The following is a 19,589-nucleotide window of genomic DNA, read 5'->3' as shown; positions in this document are numbered from 1 at the left end:
AGCAACCTTTAAATACTGGTTTCCAAATCAGGATAACAGAAAGTGGCCAAAATGGGCAACTGCTTTACACTTGCTTGAGATTGGTTGTTAATTGGCCACGTCTTTGGCAAGCAGGGTTTTTTTTTGGCTCAGTGGGCTGTCACAAAATACGGGATTTCCTAACCCATGCCCCCACTGTGACTCGCTGTATTGAACTAACTGGAAAACCCTTGTGAGGATGAAGTTCGCAACATCCGATACATCGGAACAAATTGATATTGTACTTTGCTTTCTAGATTGCCGCCTGCAGCCCAAACTCACAGCTTAGAATAGAATTGTCACTTATCTAGTAAGAAAAAAAAATAATATTCCAATCTTTTAAAAAAGCCCAGCTTGGCAGATAATTAATCTTTTGAGAACAAATATATTCAATTATTAAATAGGATGGAATTTGCACTGACACAAACTTAAAAGCGTGTAACCCGACACCCTTGTATAAGTGCTACTGCTTAATCCAAATAAGATACATCTGTACAGAAATATAAACGTTTCTCTGTGGACAGCTTCCAGCTCCCACTCTTAATAAATAAATTACAAAGGAGGCTTTACGCTTAAACAGAGATAAGCTGGAAAAAGTGAAGCTGGCACTGTTTTTAAAAAAAAAAGAGACAGGTCGTCTATGGACCGACTGAAGCTACAAGACTGTAATCAATAAGATTATATTTTGCTTCTCTTTTTTGGAAAATAAATATATTTATACCAAAGGTATGTAATACAAACCATTGGCTAAAAACGTATTGCTTTATGTCAACCAAATAACATCTGTGGGTGAACATATTACTTGTAATAACATCTTGGATGTCAGAATTGCTTTTACATGGTTGAAATGTACCTTTTAGTAAATGCAGTCCCAGCCTAGATCCATGCCTATGGAAAAAGGAACAATGCTATACTGAGTACTGTTCAGTCTGTAAAACCTTTAAAACCTACTTGCACTTAACTGAGGTCTTCCCCGCTCTCCACATATGACTAAGTATCCCAGCTTAGGCTGTTTTGCCATTAAGCAGCAATATCCATAGCATGCAACAGGTAGAAAGACTTTGTAGTGGCATCTGTGTCCTATCTGAATGCTCATCATGAACTGTACCTTACTGAATTCCTAAGACAACCTTTGAATGTTGAAGGGAGCTACTGCGATCATGCAAGTCGCACGTTTTATACCTGGCGACATTAAAACGTACCTAACTGAAGATTTAAAAAAACAAAACACTACAGTCCCTTTGTAAGAAATTGTACTGAGAAAAGGGGTTGGCAAATTATAACTAATCTTAAAAATTGTTTTCAAAGGCATAGAAATATTGATTTAATAAACTTGGATTTTAAGTTGGACATTCATAAAGAAAATCTTACTCATTGATAGTGTGCAAGCCTCATTATGAAACAGATTCACACAGCTAGAATGAAGTTAAGTTTTTGTTAGATTTTAATTCCCCAACTGTGACTGGATGATTTCAAAATACAGATGCAACAAAACTTCCAATTTCTCACATTAATTATCCAAATAATCCCTGATAGAACAGCCCCACAGGTAAGTTATTGATGGCAAAGGGCCTAGAGGTACACCAAAGTTAAAATTATATTTTGTAGACTGCCAGCAGCTATCTACAGATAATTTCCAATTAAACAACAGCAATATGCGGGGATGCTTTACAGGGGACTTTTAGGGTAACCACTACATGTCAAATTATTCATTTGACAACCCCATCCGTAATTCCTTGTCAGATGAACAGACATCTTCAGAATGGTAAAGAAAATGACTCGCTTATATGAGGAATTCGGAAGGTTTCCTCTCGGGTTATGTGAGTGGTGTGGTAAGTGTAAGAGAGAAAGAAAAACTTGGCTCGTCCTACCATATCGTATACCGAGTGCAAAGAGGAGATGGTGGAACCATGGGACTGGATAGGATACAGCTAGGATAGAAGAAAACTATGAAAAAGGAAATTTAAAGATAGCCCTCAAGAAGACTTCTTTAGACTGTGTCATTTACTGGTCTGTTCAATAAGGATTATTCTGGATAACCAACCTGTATTGTATCTTTTTTTTTAATCATCTTAACCAGAAGTATTGCTTTTTCTTAAATGAATAGTAATACTTTGCTCTACACTTTTATGTAAACAATCAAAAATCTGATGAAATGACCTCAAAGCTACACTATTATTATTTGAAAAAGAAGTACTTACATTTTAGTCAATTCATTTTTTTTTAGAAAGGTGCAACAACTCACTGGCTACTGATGTAAAGTATGGATGGCCAACCGAAAGCTTCATTGTAGCATTGCTTTTGGAATACATACTACACATGCACATCAGCCAAGCAAGGGCTTGCATAGGACAGAGGCAATCTCTACTAATGTGCCATTAAATTGTCACCCTGCTATATCCACAAGAGCACATACTTATTACAAATCCACCAACTATTTAAAGAATTTCACTGGCTGATCAGTCGCACTGTGTGTCTCAGTGTGTTTTATGTTGCAGTCCACAGTGAGAGAAATAATCAGTTTGGACACTGATTTAATCTACTCCTGGCTCCATCTGAGCATGTTATCTAGTTTTCGGCGATTCAGTGGTAAACATGAAGAAATATTCTGCTATTTATAAACGTAATATGGACATAAAGACATGTGCAGCTCATTGGTGACGAATAACTCAAACGTTAAAAATAACTGTTTCTGCCAGTATAGTATGCAGTACTTTAGCTAAAAAGACAGTGTCCTAAATCAACCTTCACAGCTTGCACTAAGGAACGCAGTAAAACCGAAATCCAGTTATTTCACGAATATAGCCTTGCCCACTGAGGGAACAAAAAATGTAAGTAGTTATCTTTAAGTATGCCAAATTACTGCTCCAAAATATTTCTTACACTAATATAATACAATATACCAGTTTTCAGGAACATTTCCAAACGTCTTCTTCGGTGGGGACCTCAGTTTCTGATTTGGTTCTCATCCATTATGCAGAGACTGTAAACTGAAGTATATAGGCTTGGATGACTTCAGAACATGAATGCCTAATGCTTTGATAAATCAATTGGCTCATGCGCCACTGCCTCATTTGGGGGAAATAAACAGAGAATAACATCAAAACACAATTTTCCAAAGTTTGCTCAACAGTCAACAGATAATGTCTTGTGGCCCTTATTTTCTGTTTTTGGTCTTCATGAGAACTTTAGCATACCTCTGATAAAATACACAAGTTCTGTGCATGTTCTAAAGGCAAGAATGGAGGTAAGACTACAAGATTCTTCTAATCTTTACACAGTAGTCTATTGAGCGAGGCCTATCTTATTTTTGATAGCTGCGGCAATTCTGTGCAGGTTAAGAGAAAGTACTGTCTCTTTAGTTCAGTTTAAAAACGCAAGTGCCAAAACACTGTGGTCCCACCATAGCAGAAAACAATCCAGTATCCACATGGCCAATGGCAACTATATAATTACAATTGACCAACAAATGATAGTTGCAAGAGGCCAAAATGTTAATTATATCCAACCTATGCCAACCCATTTGTTATTTGTGAAATATGATGGTCATCATCTTTGGTTGGAAGCCATTTTGACTTGCTGGGTGTTTGGCCACTATAAGGTGAGTTGATTATTTTCCACCATGGCTCACCATATGTATATACAATCGGTATCTTTAGCCAAAAATCATATGCTGTACATGGACATATTAGGATATTTTCGTTCCACTATTCTCTCAACTACAGCTAGAATTAATGAATGTACACAGAGAGAAGGTATTCTTGATTTTTGAACAATTACTGTTATTCATACATCTTTGGTTGTCTAATAAGGCCTCCAGACTGATTCATCCATTCGTCCTGTGGTGGTCATTGCTGTCGGAGAATTGCTTTGGCTACCATCAGCATCCACTACCTCACTCTGATTAGCCAAATTGGGATTCATGAGTGTGCTTCCACTCGATGCGCTGGTGCAAGAAGGCAGCATTCTGGTAGGCGAGCGTTCTCCGGCAACCATGGAGAATTGGTAGGATCCAGCAGAGGTGCCATAGTAGAGATGATATGGTGAGGGACTGGTCTGAAAGGGTCCACTTTGGTTCTGGGCTGATCCAGGATAAGGTGGTGGCAGGTAGGTGTGGTACCGAGCTGTGGCTGCCATGCCTGTCATGCTGATGCCCCCAATGCCAGCTGTGGATGGAGTGGTGGAGTAGGTGAAGGCAGCAGCAGACATGGCGCCAGGATAGTGCATGCGAGGATCTGAAAAACGGGATTCTGTAAGCGAAGACAGTCCAGGAAACTGACGCTCAAACTGGCGAGGGTCTGCGAATGGCCCGATGTCAGAGGTGCCTACGGAGAAAAGCAAATGAAGGTAAATACACGACAGGTCATTGTATGACACTCGCATTTCAAGTTGAGCGTTCTCCTAATATTTTTCGAGAAGCTGCACTTTACGTTGATTAATGTCTCGGGGCTGAATGTAAAAGGTCCCATGGTGCCATTTGAAGAAGGACAGGGAAGCTCTCCCAGTGACCGGGTCAACATTTATCCCTCTATCACTGGTCATTTGTCACATTGTTGTTTATGGGACCTTGCTGCGTGTAACTTGGCTATCGCATTGCCTGATGACACTGACTGCATCGCAAAAAGACATTTTTTAAATGGTGAGTGCTGTCGCAGAGGCATTTTGACTAATTTATGATCATTAAAGGGTTAAATCAGAACAATATGAACTCAAAGCAGGGATAAATAAAGGGGCAAAAAGATTAATTCACTGAACTGTGAATGTGCTCAGGCTCCTTTATTTTTTTAAAATCTGGAATTGTTTGTGTTCAGCACCATTTGGAAGTGATTGTGAAATCCAGCTGCATCATTCCAAAAATATATAAACACGCTCGTATTATATTATAACCTGCTGCTGAATAAAAGCCTTGTGAGTACAGAGCTCTGCATAAACAATCAGAAACCGCTTCAATGTTGAGCAATGCTACTGGTCAATGTGGGACCGCTAAACCCAAACAGGAAAGTGCCCAGCCAAAGCGCTGAGTCACAAAGCCAGGCAACAGACTGTGTACTGCTGGAAACTCCATGACTGCAATGATTTTCCATGTGGAATAGCTTACACAACTACAACAGAGCCGTCATTCTGCAGGATCTGTGTATTACATTACAACAGTGACTACACTTCAAAAAGTACTTCACTGGCTGTAAAGCGCTTTGGGACTTCCGGTGGTCGTGAAAGGCGCTATATAAATGCATTTTTTTTTAACCTTTTATGTGATCACTTCAGAATGATTCCAAGTAGGCCACAACAACGAATCAAAATACATCGACTTATTACTGTGATTGTTTTTCAAACTAGTGATTATTTATTATATCATACTATTTTATAACGCAATTTTGCTTATTTCTTTATTTTTCCAAAGCACCAAAACAGTTCCCATATCTTTGTCTCATTTTTTGCCATAAACAGGTTTGATTTCCTAACAGTTTCCAAGTTTCAAACCTCGTGGGCAGCCCTTATATTAACAAGCGTGCATCTTTTGCAGAAACTTCCCTATCATCGAGTGCGTGTAGCAAATCCGAATGATAAATCTGGGTGGAGATTTTCCACTGGTTGCGCCCGGCGGAAACGGGACAGGACCCCCCTCCCCCTCGGACATTGTGGCGAGAAACTTAGCGGCCCATTACTGCTCCCAATCCGGTTGGCACCACCCTGAGAGGCGCCTAGCGCCAGGAGGATAGAACGCCTGGCTATTTCAGGTGATTCTTTTTTTTATATACTTATTCGTTCCTGGGATGTGAGTGTCATTGGCGAGACCAGCATTTATTGCCCATCCCTAATTGCCCTTAAGAAGGTGGTGGTGAGCTGCCTTCTTGTGGTGTTTTGAAGCAGTTAAGAGTCAACCACAATGCTGTGGGTCTGGAGTCACACACAGGTCAAACTGGGTAAGGACAGCAGATTTCCTTCCCGAAAGAACATTAGTGAACCAGATTTGTTTTTACAACAATCATGGTCACCATTACTGATACAAGCTTTTTTTAATTCCAGATTTATTAAATTAACTGAAATGAAATTCTCCAGCTGCCGTGGTGAGATTTGAACTCATGTCCACAGATCATTAGTCCAGGTCTCTGGATTACTGGACAAGTAACGGCCCCAAGTTTCCACATGATTTGCTCCTGATTTTTAGGAGCAACTGGTGTAGAACGGAGTATCTTAGAAATCGGAATTCTCGTCATTTAGTTTGCTCCAGTTCTAGTCAGTTAGAACAGTTTCACTTTGGAACAGAATTTTTTTTTCAAAAGGGGGCGTGTCCAGCCACTTACACCTGATTTCAAAGTTTCGTGAGTGAAAACTTACTCCAAACTAACTTAGAATGGAGTAAGTGAAGATTTTTGTACGCTCGAAAAAACCTTGTCTACACTTTAGAAAATCAGGCGTAGGGAATGGGGGGGTGGGGGGGTGGGGGGGGTGTTTAAAGGGAAGTTTACAAACATTAAACACTTCAGTTTTACAAATAAAGAGCCATCATCAATAGTAAATGATAAATACATCAATAAATCAACCAATAAATCATTCAAAACAAATTAATAAGAAATATATTTTTTTTTAAATCAATAATTAAAACATTTTCTACTTACCGACTGCAGCACCGGGAGCCCTCCAACAGCGTGCTGGGATGCCCCCCTCAGTGTGTCTCTGTCAGTGTCTCTATCTCTCTGTCTGTCTGTGTGTGTCTCATTCTCTGTCTGTCAGTGTCTGTGTTTCTGACAGCGAGGGGAGGGAGAGGAGGGGGGTAGAGGGGGGGAGCAGAGGGAGAGAAGGGAGAGAAGGGGGAGGGATGGGGGAGAAGGGGGGAGGGGAGAAGGGGGGATGGGGAGAAGGGGATAAAGGGGAGAAGGGGGAGAAAGGAGATGGGGAAAGGAGATTGGGGGGGAGAAGGAGATTGGGGGGGAGAAGGAGATTGGGGGGAGAAGGAGATTGGGGGGGGAAGGAGATGGGGGGGGAAGGAGATTGGGGGGGGAAGAAGATTGGGGGGGGTGGGGGGGAAGGAGATTGGGGGGGGTGGGGGGCAAGGAGAAGGGGGAGGGAGGCTGAATGGGCCCGTCCCCAGCACCAGATTTACAGGTAGGTGGCGTTGGGTCGGGTCGGGAGGGTGGTGGGAGGGAGGTCGGTTCGGTTCGGGTCAGGGGGAGGGAGGGAGAGGGAGGTCAGGTCGGATCCAGTCCGGGGGCAGGGGGGGCGGGTGTCGGGTCCGGGGGCGGGGGGGGGGGGGGGAGCGGGTGTCGGGTCCGGTCCGGGGGCGGGGGAGGGGAGCGGGTGTCGGGTCCGGGGGCGGGGGGGGGGGGGGGGGAGCGGGTGTCGGGTCCGGTCCGGGGGCGGAGCGGATGTCGGGTCCGGTCTGGAGGCGGGAAGCGGGAGTCGGGTCGGGAGGAAGCAGGAGCTGGCCGTGGGAGGAGCCTTATTCACGCAGCCCCAGTGAGGCCATTCGGCCAGGGCTAGGGGCTGCATGCTTCGGGCCCCTCCCACACAGTTTCAGGCGCCTGGAGCTACTGCACTTACGCGCCCACTGTAGCGCGCATGTGCAGAGGTCCCGGCACTGTTTTCAGTGCAGGGACCTGGCTCCGCCTCCGACAGCTCGTGCTGCGCCGCGTCGAGCGGCAAACGACCTGCAGGGAGGTGGAGAATCTGGAGGGTTTTTTTAAGGCGCACTTTGTGGCGTGAAAAACGGGCATCCAGGTTGGGACTGTGCCGTTCTAGGCGCGGCTCGAAACTTGGGCCCCATATAACCACTATGCTACCATTTTCTGGATGGGCCTTTTTAATGTCAATCAGGGTGACATTTGCCACTGTGAGCGACAACTGGTATTGTGGCATTTTACCTGGCGGTGCAGTCGATTAGAGGACCAAAACCGGTCCGTTTAAAATGATTTCTGTGGGGCCAGGAGGAGAAGGAGTGCTCTGTGATTGCATCAACTTCAGATCCTCAGAAATCTGAAGTATTCAACTTTCATCACCTGGGTTACATGGAAAACCAAATCACAGATTACAACACTCAAACCCCACCTGGTTCTTAGGTGATTGCATCCCCAGATTGACACTGAACTGTAAATGTATAGATGCAAATAGGCAAACTTTCCCATAACTGGATTTTGGAGTAAGTTCTGTGTCCATTAATGTTCTGGTTTAGAGGTGAAGGGGCTAATTTGAACCTAAGCCACCCATTGGGAAACTGATCGGGCGCAACACTGGTTTTACAGCCCGCCCGATTTTATTCTCCATTGAAGCCAATGGCAGCGTGTTAAGCAACGTTCCACCCGATCCCGTGGGTTTACCCCTCGGTGCGTTAGGTTAAAGAACCCCCGAAGTATTTGCCTCTGTACACCATGTGTACTTACATAATATGGAAGAAATCTGGTTAATATACAAGATAAGTAGAAGAAGAATGCAGTTTGAATTACAGAAGACTGCGGGGCCGAAAGTGCCCCGCGGCTGGGTTTGGGATGGTCAATGCGAATTATCTGATTTTTCTGCGCCGGCCGGTGCAGGATTGGCCCCTTTGAATAAAAGAAATGTTGGTTGCGGTATTGGAGCATTCGCACGGCACTCATGGGGTATGACTCTCAACGCTGTGGTAATGATGTCAGCGCGATGCAGACGTACTGCATCACACTAACGCGACACAACATCCCTCCCCTTCATTTAAAGGGGAGGGCCGCTGCGAACACTGCAGCCACTTTAGTGGCACCCACTGGGCCGCCAGGGAGGGTGTTGGCCAGGCCAGCGGCCTGGCACCTAAGAGCGGGTGCCGCGCTGCCTGTTGGCGGCCGGCCTGCGCCAGCGGCTGCCACTGGGCCGACAGAAAAAAGATGGTGGCCGCCGCGCTAACACCTCCCCTTTAAGGGTGGCCGGGGCGCTCCAGCCACAACAGCTACTCGCCCCGCGGGGCACAAAGCGGTTGGCACGGGGTGATAAGGGATCTGCGCACATGACATCATCGCCGTTGCTTGCAATGCCCCCGGTGCGCTAATCGCAGGGGCGCGGCGCAAACCACTTTTCGCCAGTGGAACCCCGGGGGCAATCCCGGGTTGGGGGGCGCTCTGGCCGCCGCGCTTGGGCGAAAACCCTTTAGCGTCCCGTCAACGCCTAACGGGTCTTTCTGAAGAGGCAATTTTGGCCCCATTCAGGAACTCTGATAACACTTGAAGGTACTGCCACAAACTGTTAACTGTATTACTATTTACGTTATATACAGCAGGCATAGATTAGTTTTGCTCACAAAACACTAGAACCAAGCCAATGGTTCCACATAAAATAAGTCTGGTGAGGGATCACCCCCGACTAGTAAAACCACTAGAGTAAATTCCATGCTCCCAAGCTCCAGGCAGGTAGCCATATTTACAGGGAGTGAATTGGGGCTACAGTGTTGCAGCCAATATCTCTGCAACTTCACTGAATTTTCAGTAGTGGTTTTCACAATAGCATTAAATGAGGCCCCGTCTGCTCTCTCAGGTGGACGTAAAAGATCCCATGGCAATAATTCGAAGAAGAGCAGGGGAGTTACCCCGGTGTCCTGGCCAATATTTATCTTTCAACCAACATCACTAAAACAGATAATCTGGTCATGGTCAACCAGCTGTTTGTGCACAAATTGGCTGCTACATTACAACAGTGACTACATTTCAAAAGTACTTCATTGGCTGTAAAGCGTTTTGGGACGTCGGGAGGTTGCGAAAGGTGCTATATAAATGCAAGTCTTTTATTTATTACTGGTGCCGCCATCGCACCTGTAGAGGGGAGGGTGGGAGGGTATAATTGGTCAACAAGATTGGAATAGGGTTAGTTGCCATGGATCCAGCAGATCTATGCAGAAAGACAAGTCTGCGCGTCGGGTATTGTGAAATAATGTCAGTGGAAATAATCCAGTGCTGAAGCATTTTTGTAAAGAGAAGTTTTCAACTGACAACACAGACTTTTTAGAATGAATATAAAACACAGTCAGAAACAACGGCTCAACTGATGAACTTAGATCAGATTTTAGCAATATTTCTACAGTATGGGGATGGAGTATATTGCAAAGGGGATGGAGTATAAAAGCAGGGAAGTCTTGCTACACCAAGGTTTTGGTGAGGGGCACACCTGGAATACTGCGTGCAGTTTTGTTTTCCATATTTACGAAAGGATATACTTGCTTTGGAGACAGTTCAGAGAAGGTTCACTTCTCTGGGGCGAGGGGGTTGACTTATGAGGAAAGGTTGAGTAGGTTGGATCTCTACTCATTGGAGTCCAGACGAATGAGAGGTGATCTTATCGAAACATATAAGATTATGAGGGGGCTTGACAAGGTGGATGCAGAGAGGATGTTTCCACTGACGGGGGAGGCTAGAACTACAAGGCATGATCTTAGAATAGGGGGCCGCCCATTTAAAACAGAGATGAGGAGAAATTTCTTCTCTCAGAGGGTTATGAATCTGTGGAATTCGCTGCCTCAGAGAGCTGTGGAAGCTGGGACATTGAATAAATTTAAGACAGAAATAGTCAGTTTCTTAAACGATAAGGGGATAAGGGGTTATGGGGAGTGGGCGGGGAAGTGGAGCTGAGTCCATGATCAGATCAGCCATGATCTTATTGAATGGCGGAGCAGGCTCGAGGGGCCGTATGGCCTACTCCTGTTCCTATTTCTTATGTTCCTATACAGGGCAACTTTGTTTTTTAAAGGAGCAGCAACTCCTCCTGCTGAGTGAGAACAAGATCAGGTCGGCTGTTTGTATACTGTAAGAGGCAGAGATCCTGAGGTGCCGTGCTCGGATAAAGCCATAATTCCTGGCAGGTATGTCACCATCTCTGTCTGCCTCTTCTGGCACGCACACAACATGCCACAGGGGAAGACTGTTAATCAGCGCACTTGAGATGGTTTACAACAGTATAATTAAATGATGATATCAAGTCTGAGTTTTTGGGTGGACTGTAGGTGTGAGACAGTCATTTAAAGAAAATTACTGCTCTGAATAAGCAAAGACTAAGCTGCAAAAAACAATGAATTGCAGGCGACCCTTTCATCTCTGATTAAACAGCCACGTGCGGGCACTGCGCTTTACAAAACCAACAGGGTTATTTATTTTTTAATGAATTTACCTCTCCCTTCCCAACTTTATATTTTCGTTCAGCGATTATGTGTTATGAGCCATTCCCGGGGGCTGTACATACAGTGTCTGAGCGAGAGCGTGCCTGGGATGACTCACTCACCAATTTCCCCACCCTGTGGGAATGCATCTCCATTAGATTCCTCCACTGCGGGCAGGATGTGTTAGTTAAACAGGTCACAATTGTTGCCATAGTCACTACAACAAGTTCTCCAGGCAAAGGGCAGATTTTGCTCCATCCCCTATTTACATATAATTGAAGGGTTGGCGCGCAAGCAGCACAAACATTACCAGAATATGTTTGAAACCGTATTGCCTGGTGCTGATATTCCAGTATGAGATGGCTCTGCCTAATCACACTGTAGGTGATAGTTTCTTTTAGGTCTGATATGTCTTTTAATTACTGGAGAATGTAGGTTACAGGTAAATGCTAAAATGCAGCTTATTCTATTAGAATGTTAGATGTTGTCTACAAACCAAATTGATTTGTTACGTGTTGGTCTGGATGAATCACTTTTCTGAGTTCCATAACACGGAATTGATAACTTTTCATGCCACAGTATCACTTTGCAGGGACTTGAGCACATAAATCCAAGCTGACACTCCAGTGCAGTACTGTAGGAGTGCTGTACTGTCGGAGTTACCGTCTTTCAGATGAGACGTTAAATCGAGGCCCTGTCTGCCCTCTCAAGTGGACATAAAATATTTCATGGCACTATTTCAAAGAAGAGCAGGGGAGTTATCGCCGGTGTCCTGGTCAATGTTAATCCCTCAATCAACATAACAAAAGCAGATTACCTGGTCATTAGTACATTGCTGTTTGTGTGGGAGCTTGCTGTGCACAAATTGGCTGCCGCGTTTCCCACATTACCACAGTGACTACACTCCAAAAGTACTTAATTGGCTGTAAAGCGCTTTGAGACATCTGGCGGTCGTGAAAGGCGCTATAGAAATGCAAGTCTTTCTTTCTTCCATGTTTAGTATTCACCATACCTTTTCCATGTTTCATAGCTTACAGGAATCCTGACAATCTTGTACATTTCCAGTATTCACTGGTTCTATTCTGCAGTGATGCAAGCACACAAACGGTCATTCCAAAGGGAGCCATTCATTCAGCTGTAAGCAACTTTGGAAATTACCAGCACGAACAGAATTGCAAAGCCAATTTATAAATAAATCACGTTATCAACACGTGGCAGCTCAGTGAGCTTTGCTGTAGCTTTGCCAAACTGGCTTACGAGTTTCTGAAATCGGCTCGATTCAAATTTACATTCGGAGATATCTTTAGAAAAATAGAACTGTCAGTTCCACTGATCTTGTATGATTACAAAGCTCTTCTTTAAACGTCAATAAAAAAATATATTTTTCAGTGTAGCTTAGGTGAGAGGGTGATTAATATGAGATTACAGAAGTTTGAACACAAGAAAAGGTAAAATGAATGGAGTGATTCGGATCCTAGCACTGGCAGAGTAAAGGTGTTACGTAACCGACCAGATCACACCACACACATCAGCTGCCCACAACCCAAGAGATAAATACCTCACCTAGCCTTGTTAACATCATGGTAACTGTAACCTAACCACATTGGTCAGTAGCACCTTTTTTGGGAAATAACCTTTTGAGTTGTATTTAGTCAGGCAACTCATTCCACTGTTTTGGCTCTCACCCAGTCAAACAGTCAACAAGTTTTCATTTTTAGTTTGAATCTTCGTATGTTACTTTGATCCCAGTAAATGTTTAATTGGAGGAACTATTTGTGCAATGAGAACGGAAATGAGTTTTTGGTCATTCACTTTTACACACACACCCACCCAACCCCCCCCCCCCACCGCCAGACATACAAACCCCCAGACACACACACATACACATCCACCCCCACACGCCCACCCACACCCCCCCAGACACACACACCCACACACTCCCCCACCCCACACACACACACACACACACATCCACCCCCATACATACACACCCATCCCCACACACCCGCCCACAACCCCCAGACACACACACACACACCCACACACTCCCCCACCCCACACACACACACACACACATCCACCCCCATACATACACACCCATCCCCACACACACACACACCCATCCACACCCCCCAGACACACACACCCACACACACATCCCCACACATACCCACCCCCCCACACACACATATCCACACACACACACACACTCCAGGCACACACACCCACACACACACACCCCCATCCCCACACATCCACATCCCCGCCACACAAACACACACACACACACACACCCACTCCACAGACACCCACACCTGCACACATACACATCCACACACCCCCAGACACACACCCTCACCCCCACACATATCCACACCCCCTGCCCCACACACACACACACACACACACACACCAGACACACAAACACATACCCACACACCCCCACCCCACAGACACCCCGCTCGCACCCACACTTGCACACACACACCCACCAGCCCCCCACACACACATACACACCCACATACACACACACCCACACACACATACACACCCACATACACACACACGCACACATACATTCACACACCCACATACCCACACAGACATACACACACACCCACACATAGAGACATACACACTATATTCAGAAGAAAGGAAAATACAATTACAGGCCACAGAATTTCCATTCATTCTGTTACTTGTGGTCCGCAGACAATACGTTAGATCATAGGGTATGAATGGAGTTGTTTTTCCACCAAGATAGTTTTCTTTTTATCGCCTGGGCTGACCAGCCAGAATTGACAAATTCATCCCCTGGTAAACCTGAGGCCAGATGCCAGTCAAGAATAGGATTTTGAACTCTGGCCTCCCAGATCTATCACTCCAATACTGTAAATACCTGCAGGCTCAGTTTACTTAGGAGAGAAAAGACCTTCGTCCCTTCTTTCCAAGGTCCCAGAGGTGAACAAACAGTATTTGGGAAGCTACCCAGTTTAACATTGGCCTAGTTTTGAGAATACATTCAAACTGAGGTCCCAGGAGTGAGCAGACAGGGCTTAGTAAGCTATCCAGTCAGAGAGCGGTGACCCTTATACCCTCTGTTCGGGCTGAATTCAAACTAAGGCTCCAGAGATGACTAGTGTTTTAACCCACTGTTTTTCTGGCATGAGACAGAAGAAAAACTATCCTGAGAAGGAAAAAGAGCTTCATTTCCATCCCATTTTTAAGTGAGTGTAACTGGAAGTGTGCAGTAAATGTTTGAACAGGAGAGTGAGGATGGAGAGGCAGGGGGGTGTGCAGGAATGGCTGGTAACATTTTATTAGTCTGCTTTGAAAAAGCTCTGAGATTTTTTTAACGGGTCTGCTTTTGGTTGAAAGGTGCTGCTGTGGGGTCTCCAATATGCACTGGCTGTGAAAGATATACCTCTTTCTCCTGAGTTATGGACCAAACTTCTCTATTCTTCCATTTTATTAGAATGAGCAAACACTAAACATGGCTGCTTCGCAGAATGGCAGGAACATTCATCAATCACCAGGTATGTCGTAAAGAAGGAAAATAATTCCTGACACCACATACATAAGTGTGATTAACGATTTGTGTGAAGACAGTTCTCTAATAATACAACGTCTGGGAATTTCTTGTGTTAAACTTCACTGATTCGAAGATAAGTTTTGACCCTCTGTGTGATTTTAAAAATGAACAAGTTGCAAACAGACCTGTAAAGGGGAGATCGCTCTGATAGGCACTGCAGAATAAAAAGCCCATTGCATTTGACAGCATTCAGTCCATCATGTATGGGTCAGCTCTCTACTGGCACTATCCAAAAGTAATCCCACTGCTCTGAACCTTCCTCTGCTTCAATTGTCTATCCACTTTTACGATAGGGTTCAACACAACTTGCCTCACTGCATCAAGACAGGAAATTGTTTAACAAACAAATTTCAATTAAGGTTCTGCCCCTTTAAAGTACATGTCATTGTTCTGTAACCCCTCTAGTAACTGGGTATATTCACCAAAACAAAGGGTAATATTTCCTTCATTGGTAGGATGAAATGAACAGCACAAGTATATGGGAAGATTTTAATTTCCAGGCGGGAGGCTGGGCCAGGAGAGGTGAGAGAGGCCGGGCTGGGAGAGGCTAGCGGGAAGCCCGTACAGCAGAGATGAGAGGGAGGCCCGTACAGCAGAGGCCAGCGAGAGGCCGGGCCAGGAGAGGTGAGAGGGAGGCCGGGCTGGGAGAGGCAAACGGGAGGCCGGGCCGGGAGAGGCGAGCGGGAGGCCCGTACAGCAGAGGTGAGAGGGAGGCCCGTACAGCAGAGGCCAGCGAGAGGCTCGGCCGGGAGAGGCGAGAGGGAGGCCCAGTCGATTTTAACAACCAGGCCTGGCCCAAACAAAAACGGGTGCAAAGAGGCAGCTGGCCAGCCGCTAGCAGTTGAAGATGGAACTGGCACTCAGGTAAGTCACTGAGTGGGCGGGTGGGTGGGAAGGCAACCTAGGCAGTAGAGGCCCAGACTATTCTCGTCAGACCCGGAGGAGCACACTCCTGCTCCCCCTGGCCCCACAAAGGAAAGTTTCAAACTGACCTTGCAGAATCTCGCCTTCATTCAGGCCAGGTTTGACTGGGCAGGGCAGCCACGGTGGGAGCCCTGCTCAGTCTGTAGTTAAACAGCCATCGTGGTCCTGTATACGCTGTAGGACCCTGATTTGCATAAAGGCATGCAGAATCCAACTGGTTTAGGCGGGTGCCTTGGCCTCGGAGGAAACAGCGGAGGTGAAATTGCAACTGCTCGGAAATGGAGCGAGAAATTGACCCATTCCATTGTAACTCCAGTTCCTCCTGGTTTATGCTGGGTGAAGGGAGGGGAAATTCTCCCTCTAGTCTCTGCACTGTGCCTGCTTAAAGATTGAGTCTGCGTGCACTTAACTTTACATGTGCACAGCAGGTACAGTACTGTTTATTCCAACCGTGCCGTTAGTGTGGGTGGCCTCGCTGGAGATGTATTCGGCACGTGCCTACGACTGAGCACTTACTGGGTACCAATTTAACCAACCTCAGCTGTTGCTCGATGGATTTGCAGCAGGCTCTCACAGAATGGAAAACTCTGAAAGTCAGACACATCTACACCAGAATCAGTCACTTAACCAGTTCGGCCTGAACAAGGCTCCCCCTAACACTGCACATTTTTAACTCTGGCACAGGATTCCATTCTGCACTTAACGTGCTGATGTAACACACGGAATATAAACCCTAGAGTTATAGCAGGCTGGATGCTCACTTTTCCAAATGGGACGTCACATCTGTTTGCGATGACAGTTGAGGGTCGAGTGTTAGCACATTCCCGGAGTTCCACCGTTGAACTCTATGATTTGTATTGATGTAACTGGAAATGGCAGTGTGGGCAGCAGGGTGTCAGCATTCACTGATCACAACCTCTGCACGATCCCTCAGTCTGACACTCACTCTTGTCCTCACACCTGCTTGTTCTTCTATTGCCACTCATTTTCAAACAGCTGCTTTCTTCTCCATTGCCACTTAGCCCCTCGCTCCTCCCCCTGACCAAACAAGTCGCCTACCACCACTCAGCCTCTTGACCCTGTTCTCCTTCAGCTGAGCAGATAAGAAATTAAGAAATAGGAGCGGGTGCAGGCACAAATGGTTAAGTGAGTGATTGTGGTGTAGATGTGTCTGACTTGCAGAATTTTCCATTCTGTGAGAGCCCCTCGAGCCTGCTCCGCCATTCAATAAGATCATGGCTGATCCTGAACCTCCACTCCTATCCCCATAATCCCTTGATTCCCTTAGTATCCAAAAATATATTGATCTCTGCATTGAATATACTCAACAACTGAGCATCCACAGCCCTCTGGGGTAGAGATTCCAAAGACTTACAACCCTATGGGCCCAAGTTCCACAAGAAAAAAAACGGGCGCCCCTCCGAGCTGGGCGCCTGTTTTTCGCGCCTAAAACTGCGCCTAAAAAAATCCTCGGTATTCTCCACCTACTTACAGGTCCTCTGGCCCTCGGCGCAGCCAGCACGAGCTGTGGGGGGGGGGGGGGGGTGGCGGAGCCAGGTCCCTGCGCTGAAAACAGTGCCGGGACCTCTGCACATGCGCGCTACAGCCGGCACGCAAGTGCAGTAGCTCCAGGCGCCGAACTGTGTGGGAGGGGCCCGAAGCACGCAGCCCCTAGCCCTGGCCCAATGGCCTCACTGGGGCTGTGTGAATGAGGCTCCTCCCACGGCCAGCTCCTGCTCCCCGCCCCCCCCCCCGCCGACAAGACCCGACACCCGCTCCCCCCCCCCCCCCCCCGCCGCCGACCAGACCCGACCCGACACGCTCCCCCCCCCCGCCGACCAGACCCGACACCCGCTCCCCACCCCCCCCCACCGCCGACCAGACCCGACCCGGCACGCTCCCCCCGCCGACCAGACCCGACCCGACACCCGCTTCCCCCCCCCCCCCCCCCGCCGACCAGACCCGACCCGACACCCGCTTCCCCCCCCCCCCCCCCAGCCGACCAGACCCGACCCGACACGCTTCCCCCCCCCCCCCCCCCCGCCGACCAGACCCGACACCCGCTCCCCCCCCCCCCCCGCCGCCGACCAGACCCGACCCGACACGCTCCCCCCACCCCCCCCCCCCCCCGCCGACCAGACCCGACCCGACACGCTCCCCCCACCCCCCCCCCCCCCCCCGCCGACCTGACCCGACACCCGCTCCCCACCCCCCCCCCACCGCCGACCAGACCCGACCCGGCACGCTCCCCCCGCCGACCAGACCCGACCCGACACCCGCTCTCCCCCCCCCCCAGTCGACCAGACCCGACCCGACACGCTCCCCCCCCCCCCCTGCCGACCAGACCCGACACCCGCTCCCCCCCCCCCCCCCCCCCCCGCTGACCAGACCCGACACCCGCTCTCCCCCCCCCCAGTCGACCAGACCCGACCCAGCACGCTCCCCCCGCCGACCAGACCCGACACCCGCTCCCCACCCCCCCCCCGCCGACCAGACCCGACCCGACACGCTCCCCCCGCCGACCAGACCTGACCCGACACCCGCTCTCCCCCCCCCCCCCAGCCGACCAGACCCGACCCGACACGCTCCCCCCGCCGACCAGACCTGACCCGACACCCGCTCTCCCCCCGCCCCCCCCAGCCGACCAGACCTGACCCGACACTCGCTCCCCCCCCCCCGCCGACCAGACCTGACCCGACACCCGCTCTCCCCCCCCCCCCCCCAGCCGACCAGACCCAACCCGACACGCTCCCCCCGCCGACCAGACCTGACCCGACACCCGCTCTCCCCCCCCCCCCCCCAGCCGACCAGACCTGACCCGACACTCGCTCCCCCCCCCCCGCCGACCAGACCTGACCCGACACCCGCTCTCCCCCCCCCCCCCCCCAGCCGACCAGACCCAACCCGACACGCTCCCCCCGCCGACCAGACCTGACCCGACACCCGCTCTCCCCCCCCCCCCCCCAGCCGACCAGACCCGACCCGGCACGCTCCCCACCCACCCCCGCCGACCAGACCTGACCCGACACTCGCTCCCCCCCCCCCCCCCCAGCCGACCAGACCCAACACTCGCTCCCCCCCCCCCCCGCCGACCAGACCCGACACCCGCTCCACCCCCCCCTTGACTGACCCGACCCGACCCACGCTCCTGTTCCCCGACCCGACCCCCCCTCCCCACTGGACCCGACTCCCGACTCCTGGACTGGATCCGATCCGACCTGACCTCTCCCTTCCCCACCCCACCCCCCTCTCCCCCCTCTCCCCCCCCCCTGCTCTCTCTCTCTCTCCCTCCCTCCCCTCTCTCTCTCCCTCCCTCCCCTCTCTCTCTCTCCCTCCCTCCCCCTCTCTCTCTCTCCCTCCCCCTCTCTCTCTCTCCCTCCCTCCCCCTCTCTCTCTCTCCCTCCCTCCCCCTCTCTCTCTCTCTCTCCCTCCCTCCCCCTCTCTCTCCCTCCCTCCCCCTCTCTCTCTCTCCCTCCCTCCCCCTCTCTCTCTCTCCCTCCCTCCCCCTCTCTCTCTCTCTCCCTCCCTCCCCCTCTCTCTCTCTCTCTCCCTCCCTCCCCCTCTCTCTCTATCTCTCCCTCCCTCCCCCTCTCTCTCCCTCCCTCCCCCTCTCTCTCTCTCCCTCCCTCCCCCTCTCTCTCTCTCTCTCCCTCCCTCCCCCTCTCTCTCTCTCCCTCCCTCCCCCTCTCTCTCTCTCCCTCCCTCCCCCTCTCTCTCTCTCCCTCCCTCCCCCTCTCTCTCTCCCTCCCTCTCTCTCTCTCTCTCCCCCTCCCTCCCCCCCGCTCTCTCTCCCTCCCTCCCCCCCTCTCTCTCTCCCTCCCTCTCTCTCTCTCTCTCTCTCCCCCTCCCGCTCAGCGGCACGAACGGCTGCAGAATTCTCCCTGGCTGAAGCACTTTCACACAGGTAGGAAGATGGTTTATTTAATCTTTTCTTGGCTTATAAATGTTTAT

General features: G+C 49.1%; 1 protein-coding gene across 1 annotated transcript in view; it reads right to left on the bottom strand.

The window, feature by feature from the left end:
- Nucleotides 1-3,310: 3,310 nt before the first annotated feature.
- Nucleotides 3,311-19,589, bottom strand: part of runx3 (RUNX family transcription factor 3) — a 65,009-nt gene continuing 48,730 nt past the window's right edge. The window contains exon 5 of the mRNA XM_070898460.1: nucleotides 3,311-4,343. Within this exon, the coding sequence (XP_070754561.1) occupies nucleotides 3,823-4,343 (521 nt within the window). The 3' untranslated portion in view covers nucleotides 3,311-3,822. The remainder of the gene's footprint in view (nucleotides 4,344-19,589) is intronic.

The sequence above is a fragment of the Pristiophorus japonicus genome, chromosome 14, assembly GCF_044704955.1.
Source record: "Pristiophorus japonicus isolate sPriJap1 chromosome 14, sPriJap1.hap1, whole genome shotgun sequence".
NCBI lineage: Eukaryota > Metazoa > Chordata > Chondrichthyes > Pristiophoridae > Pristiophorus > Pristiophorus japonicus.
This window is presented reverse-complemented; position numbering and strand designations above follow the sequence as displayed.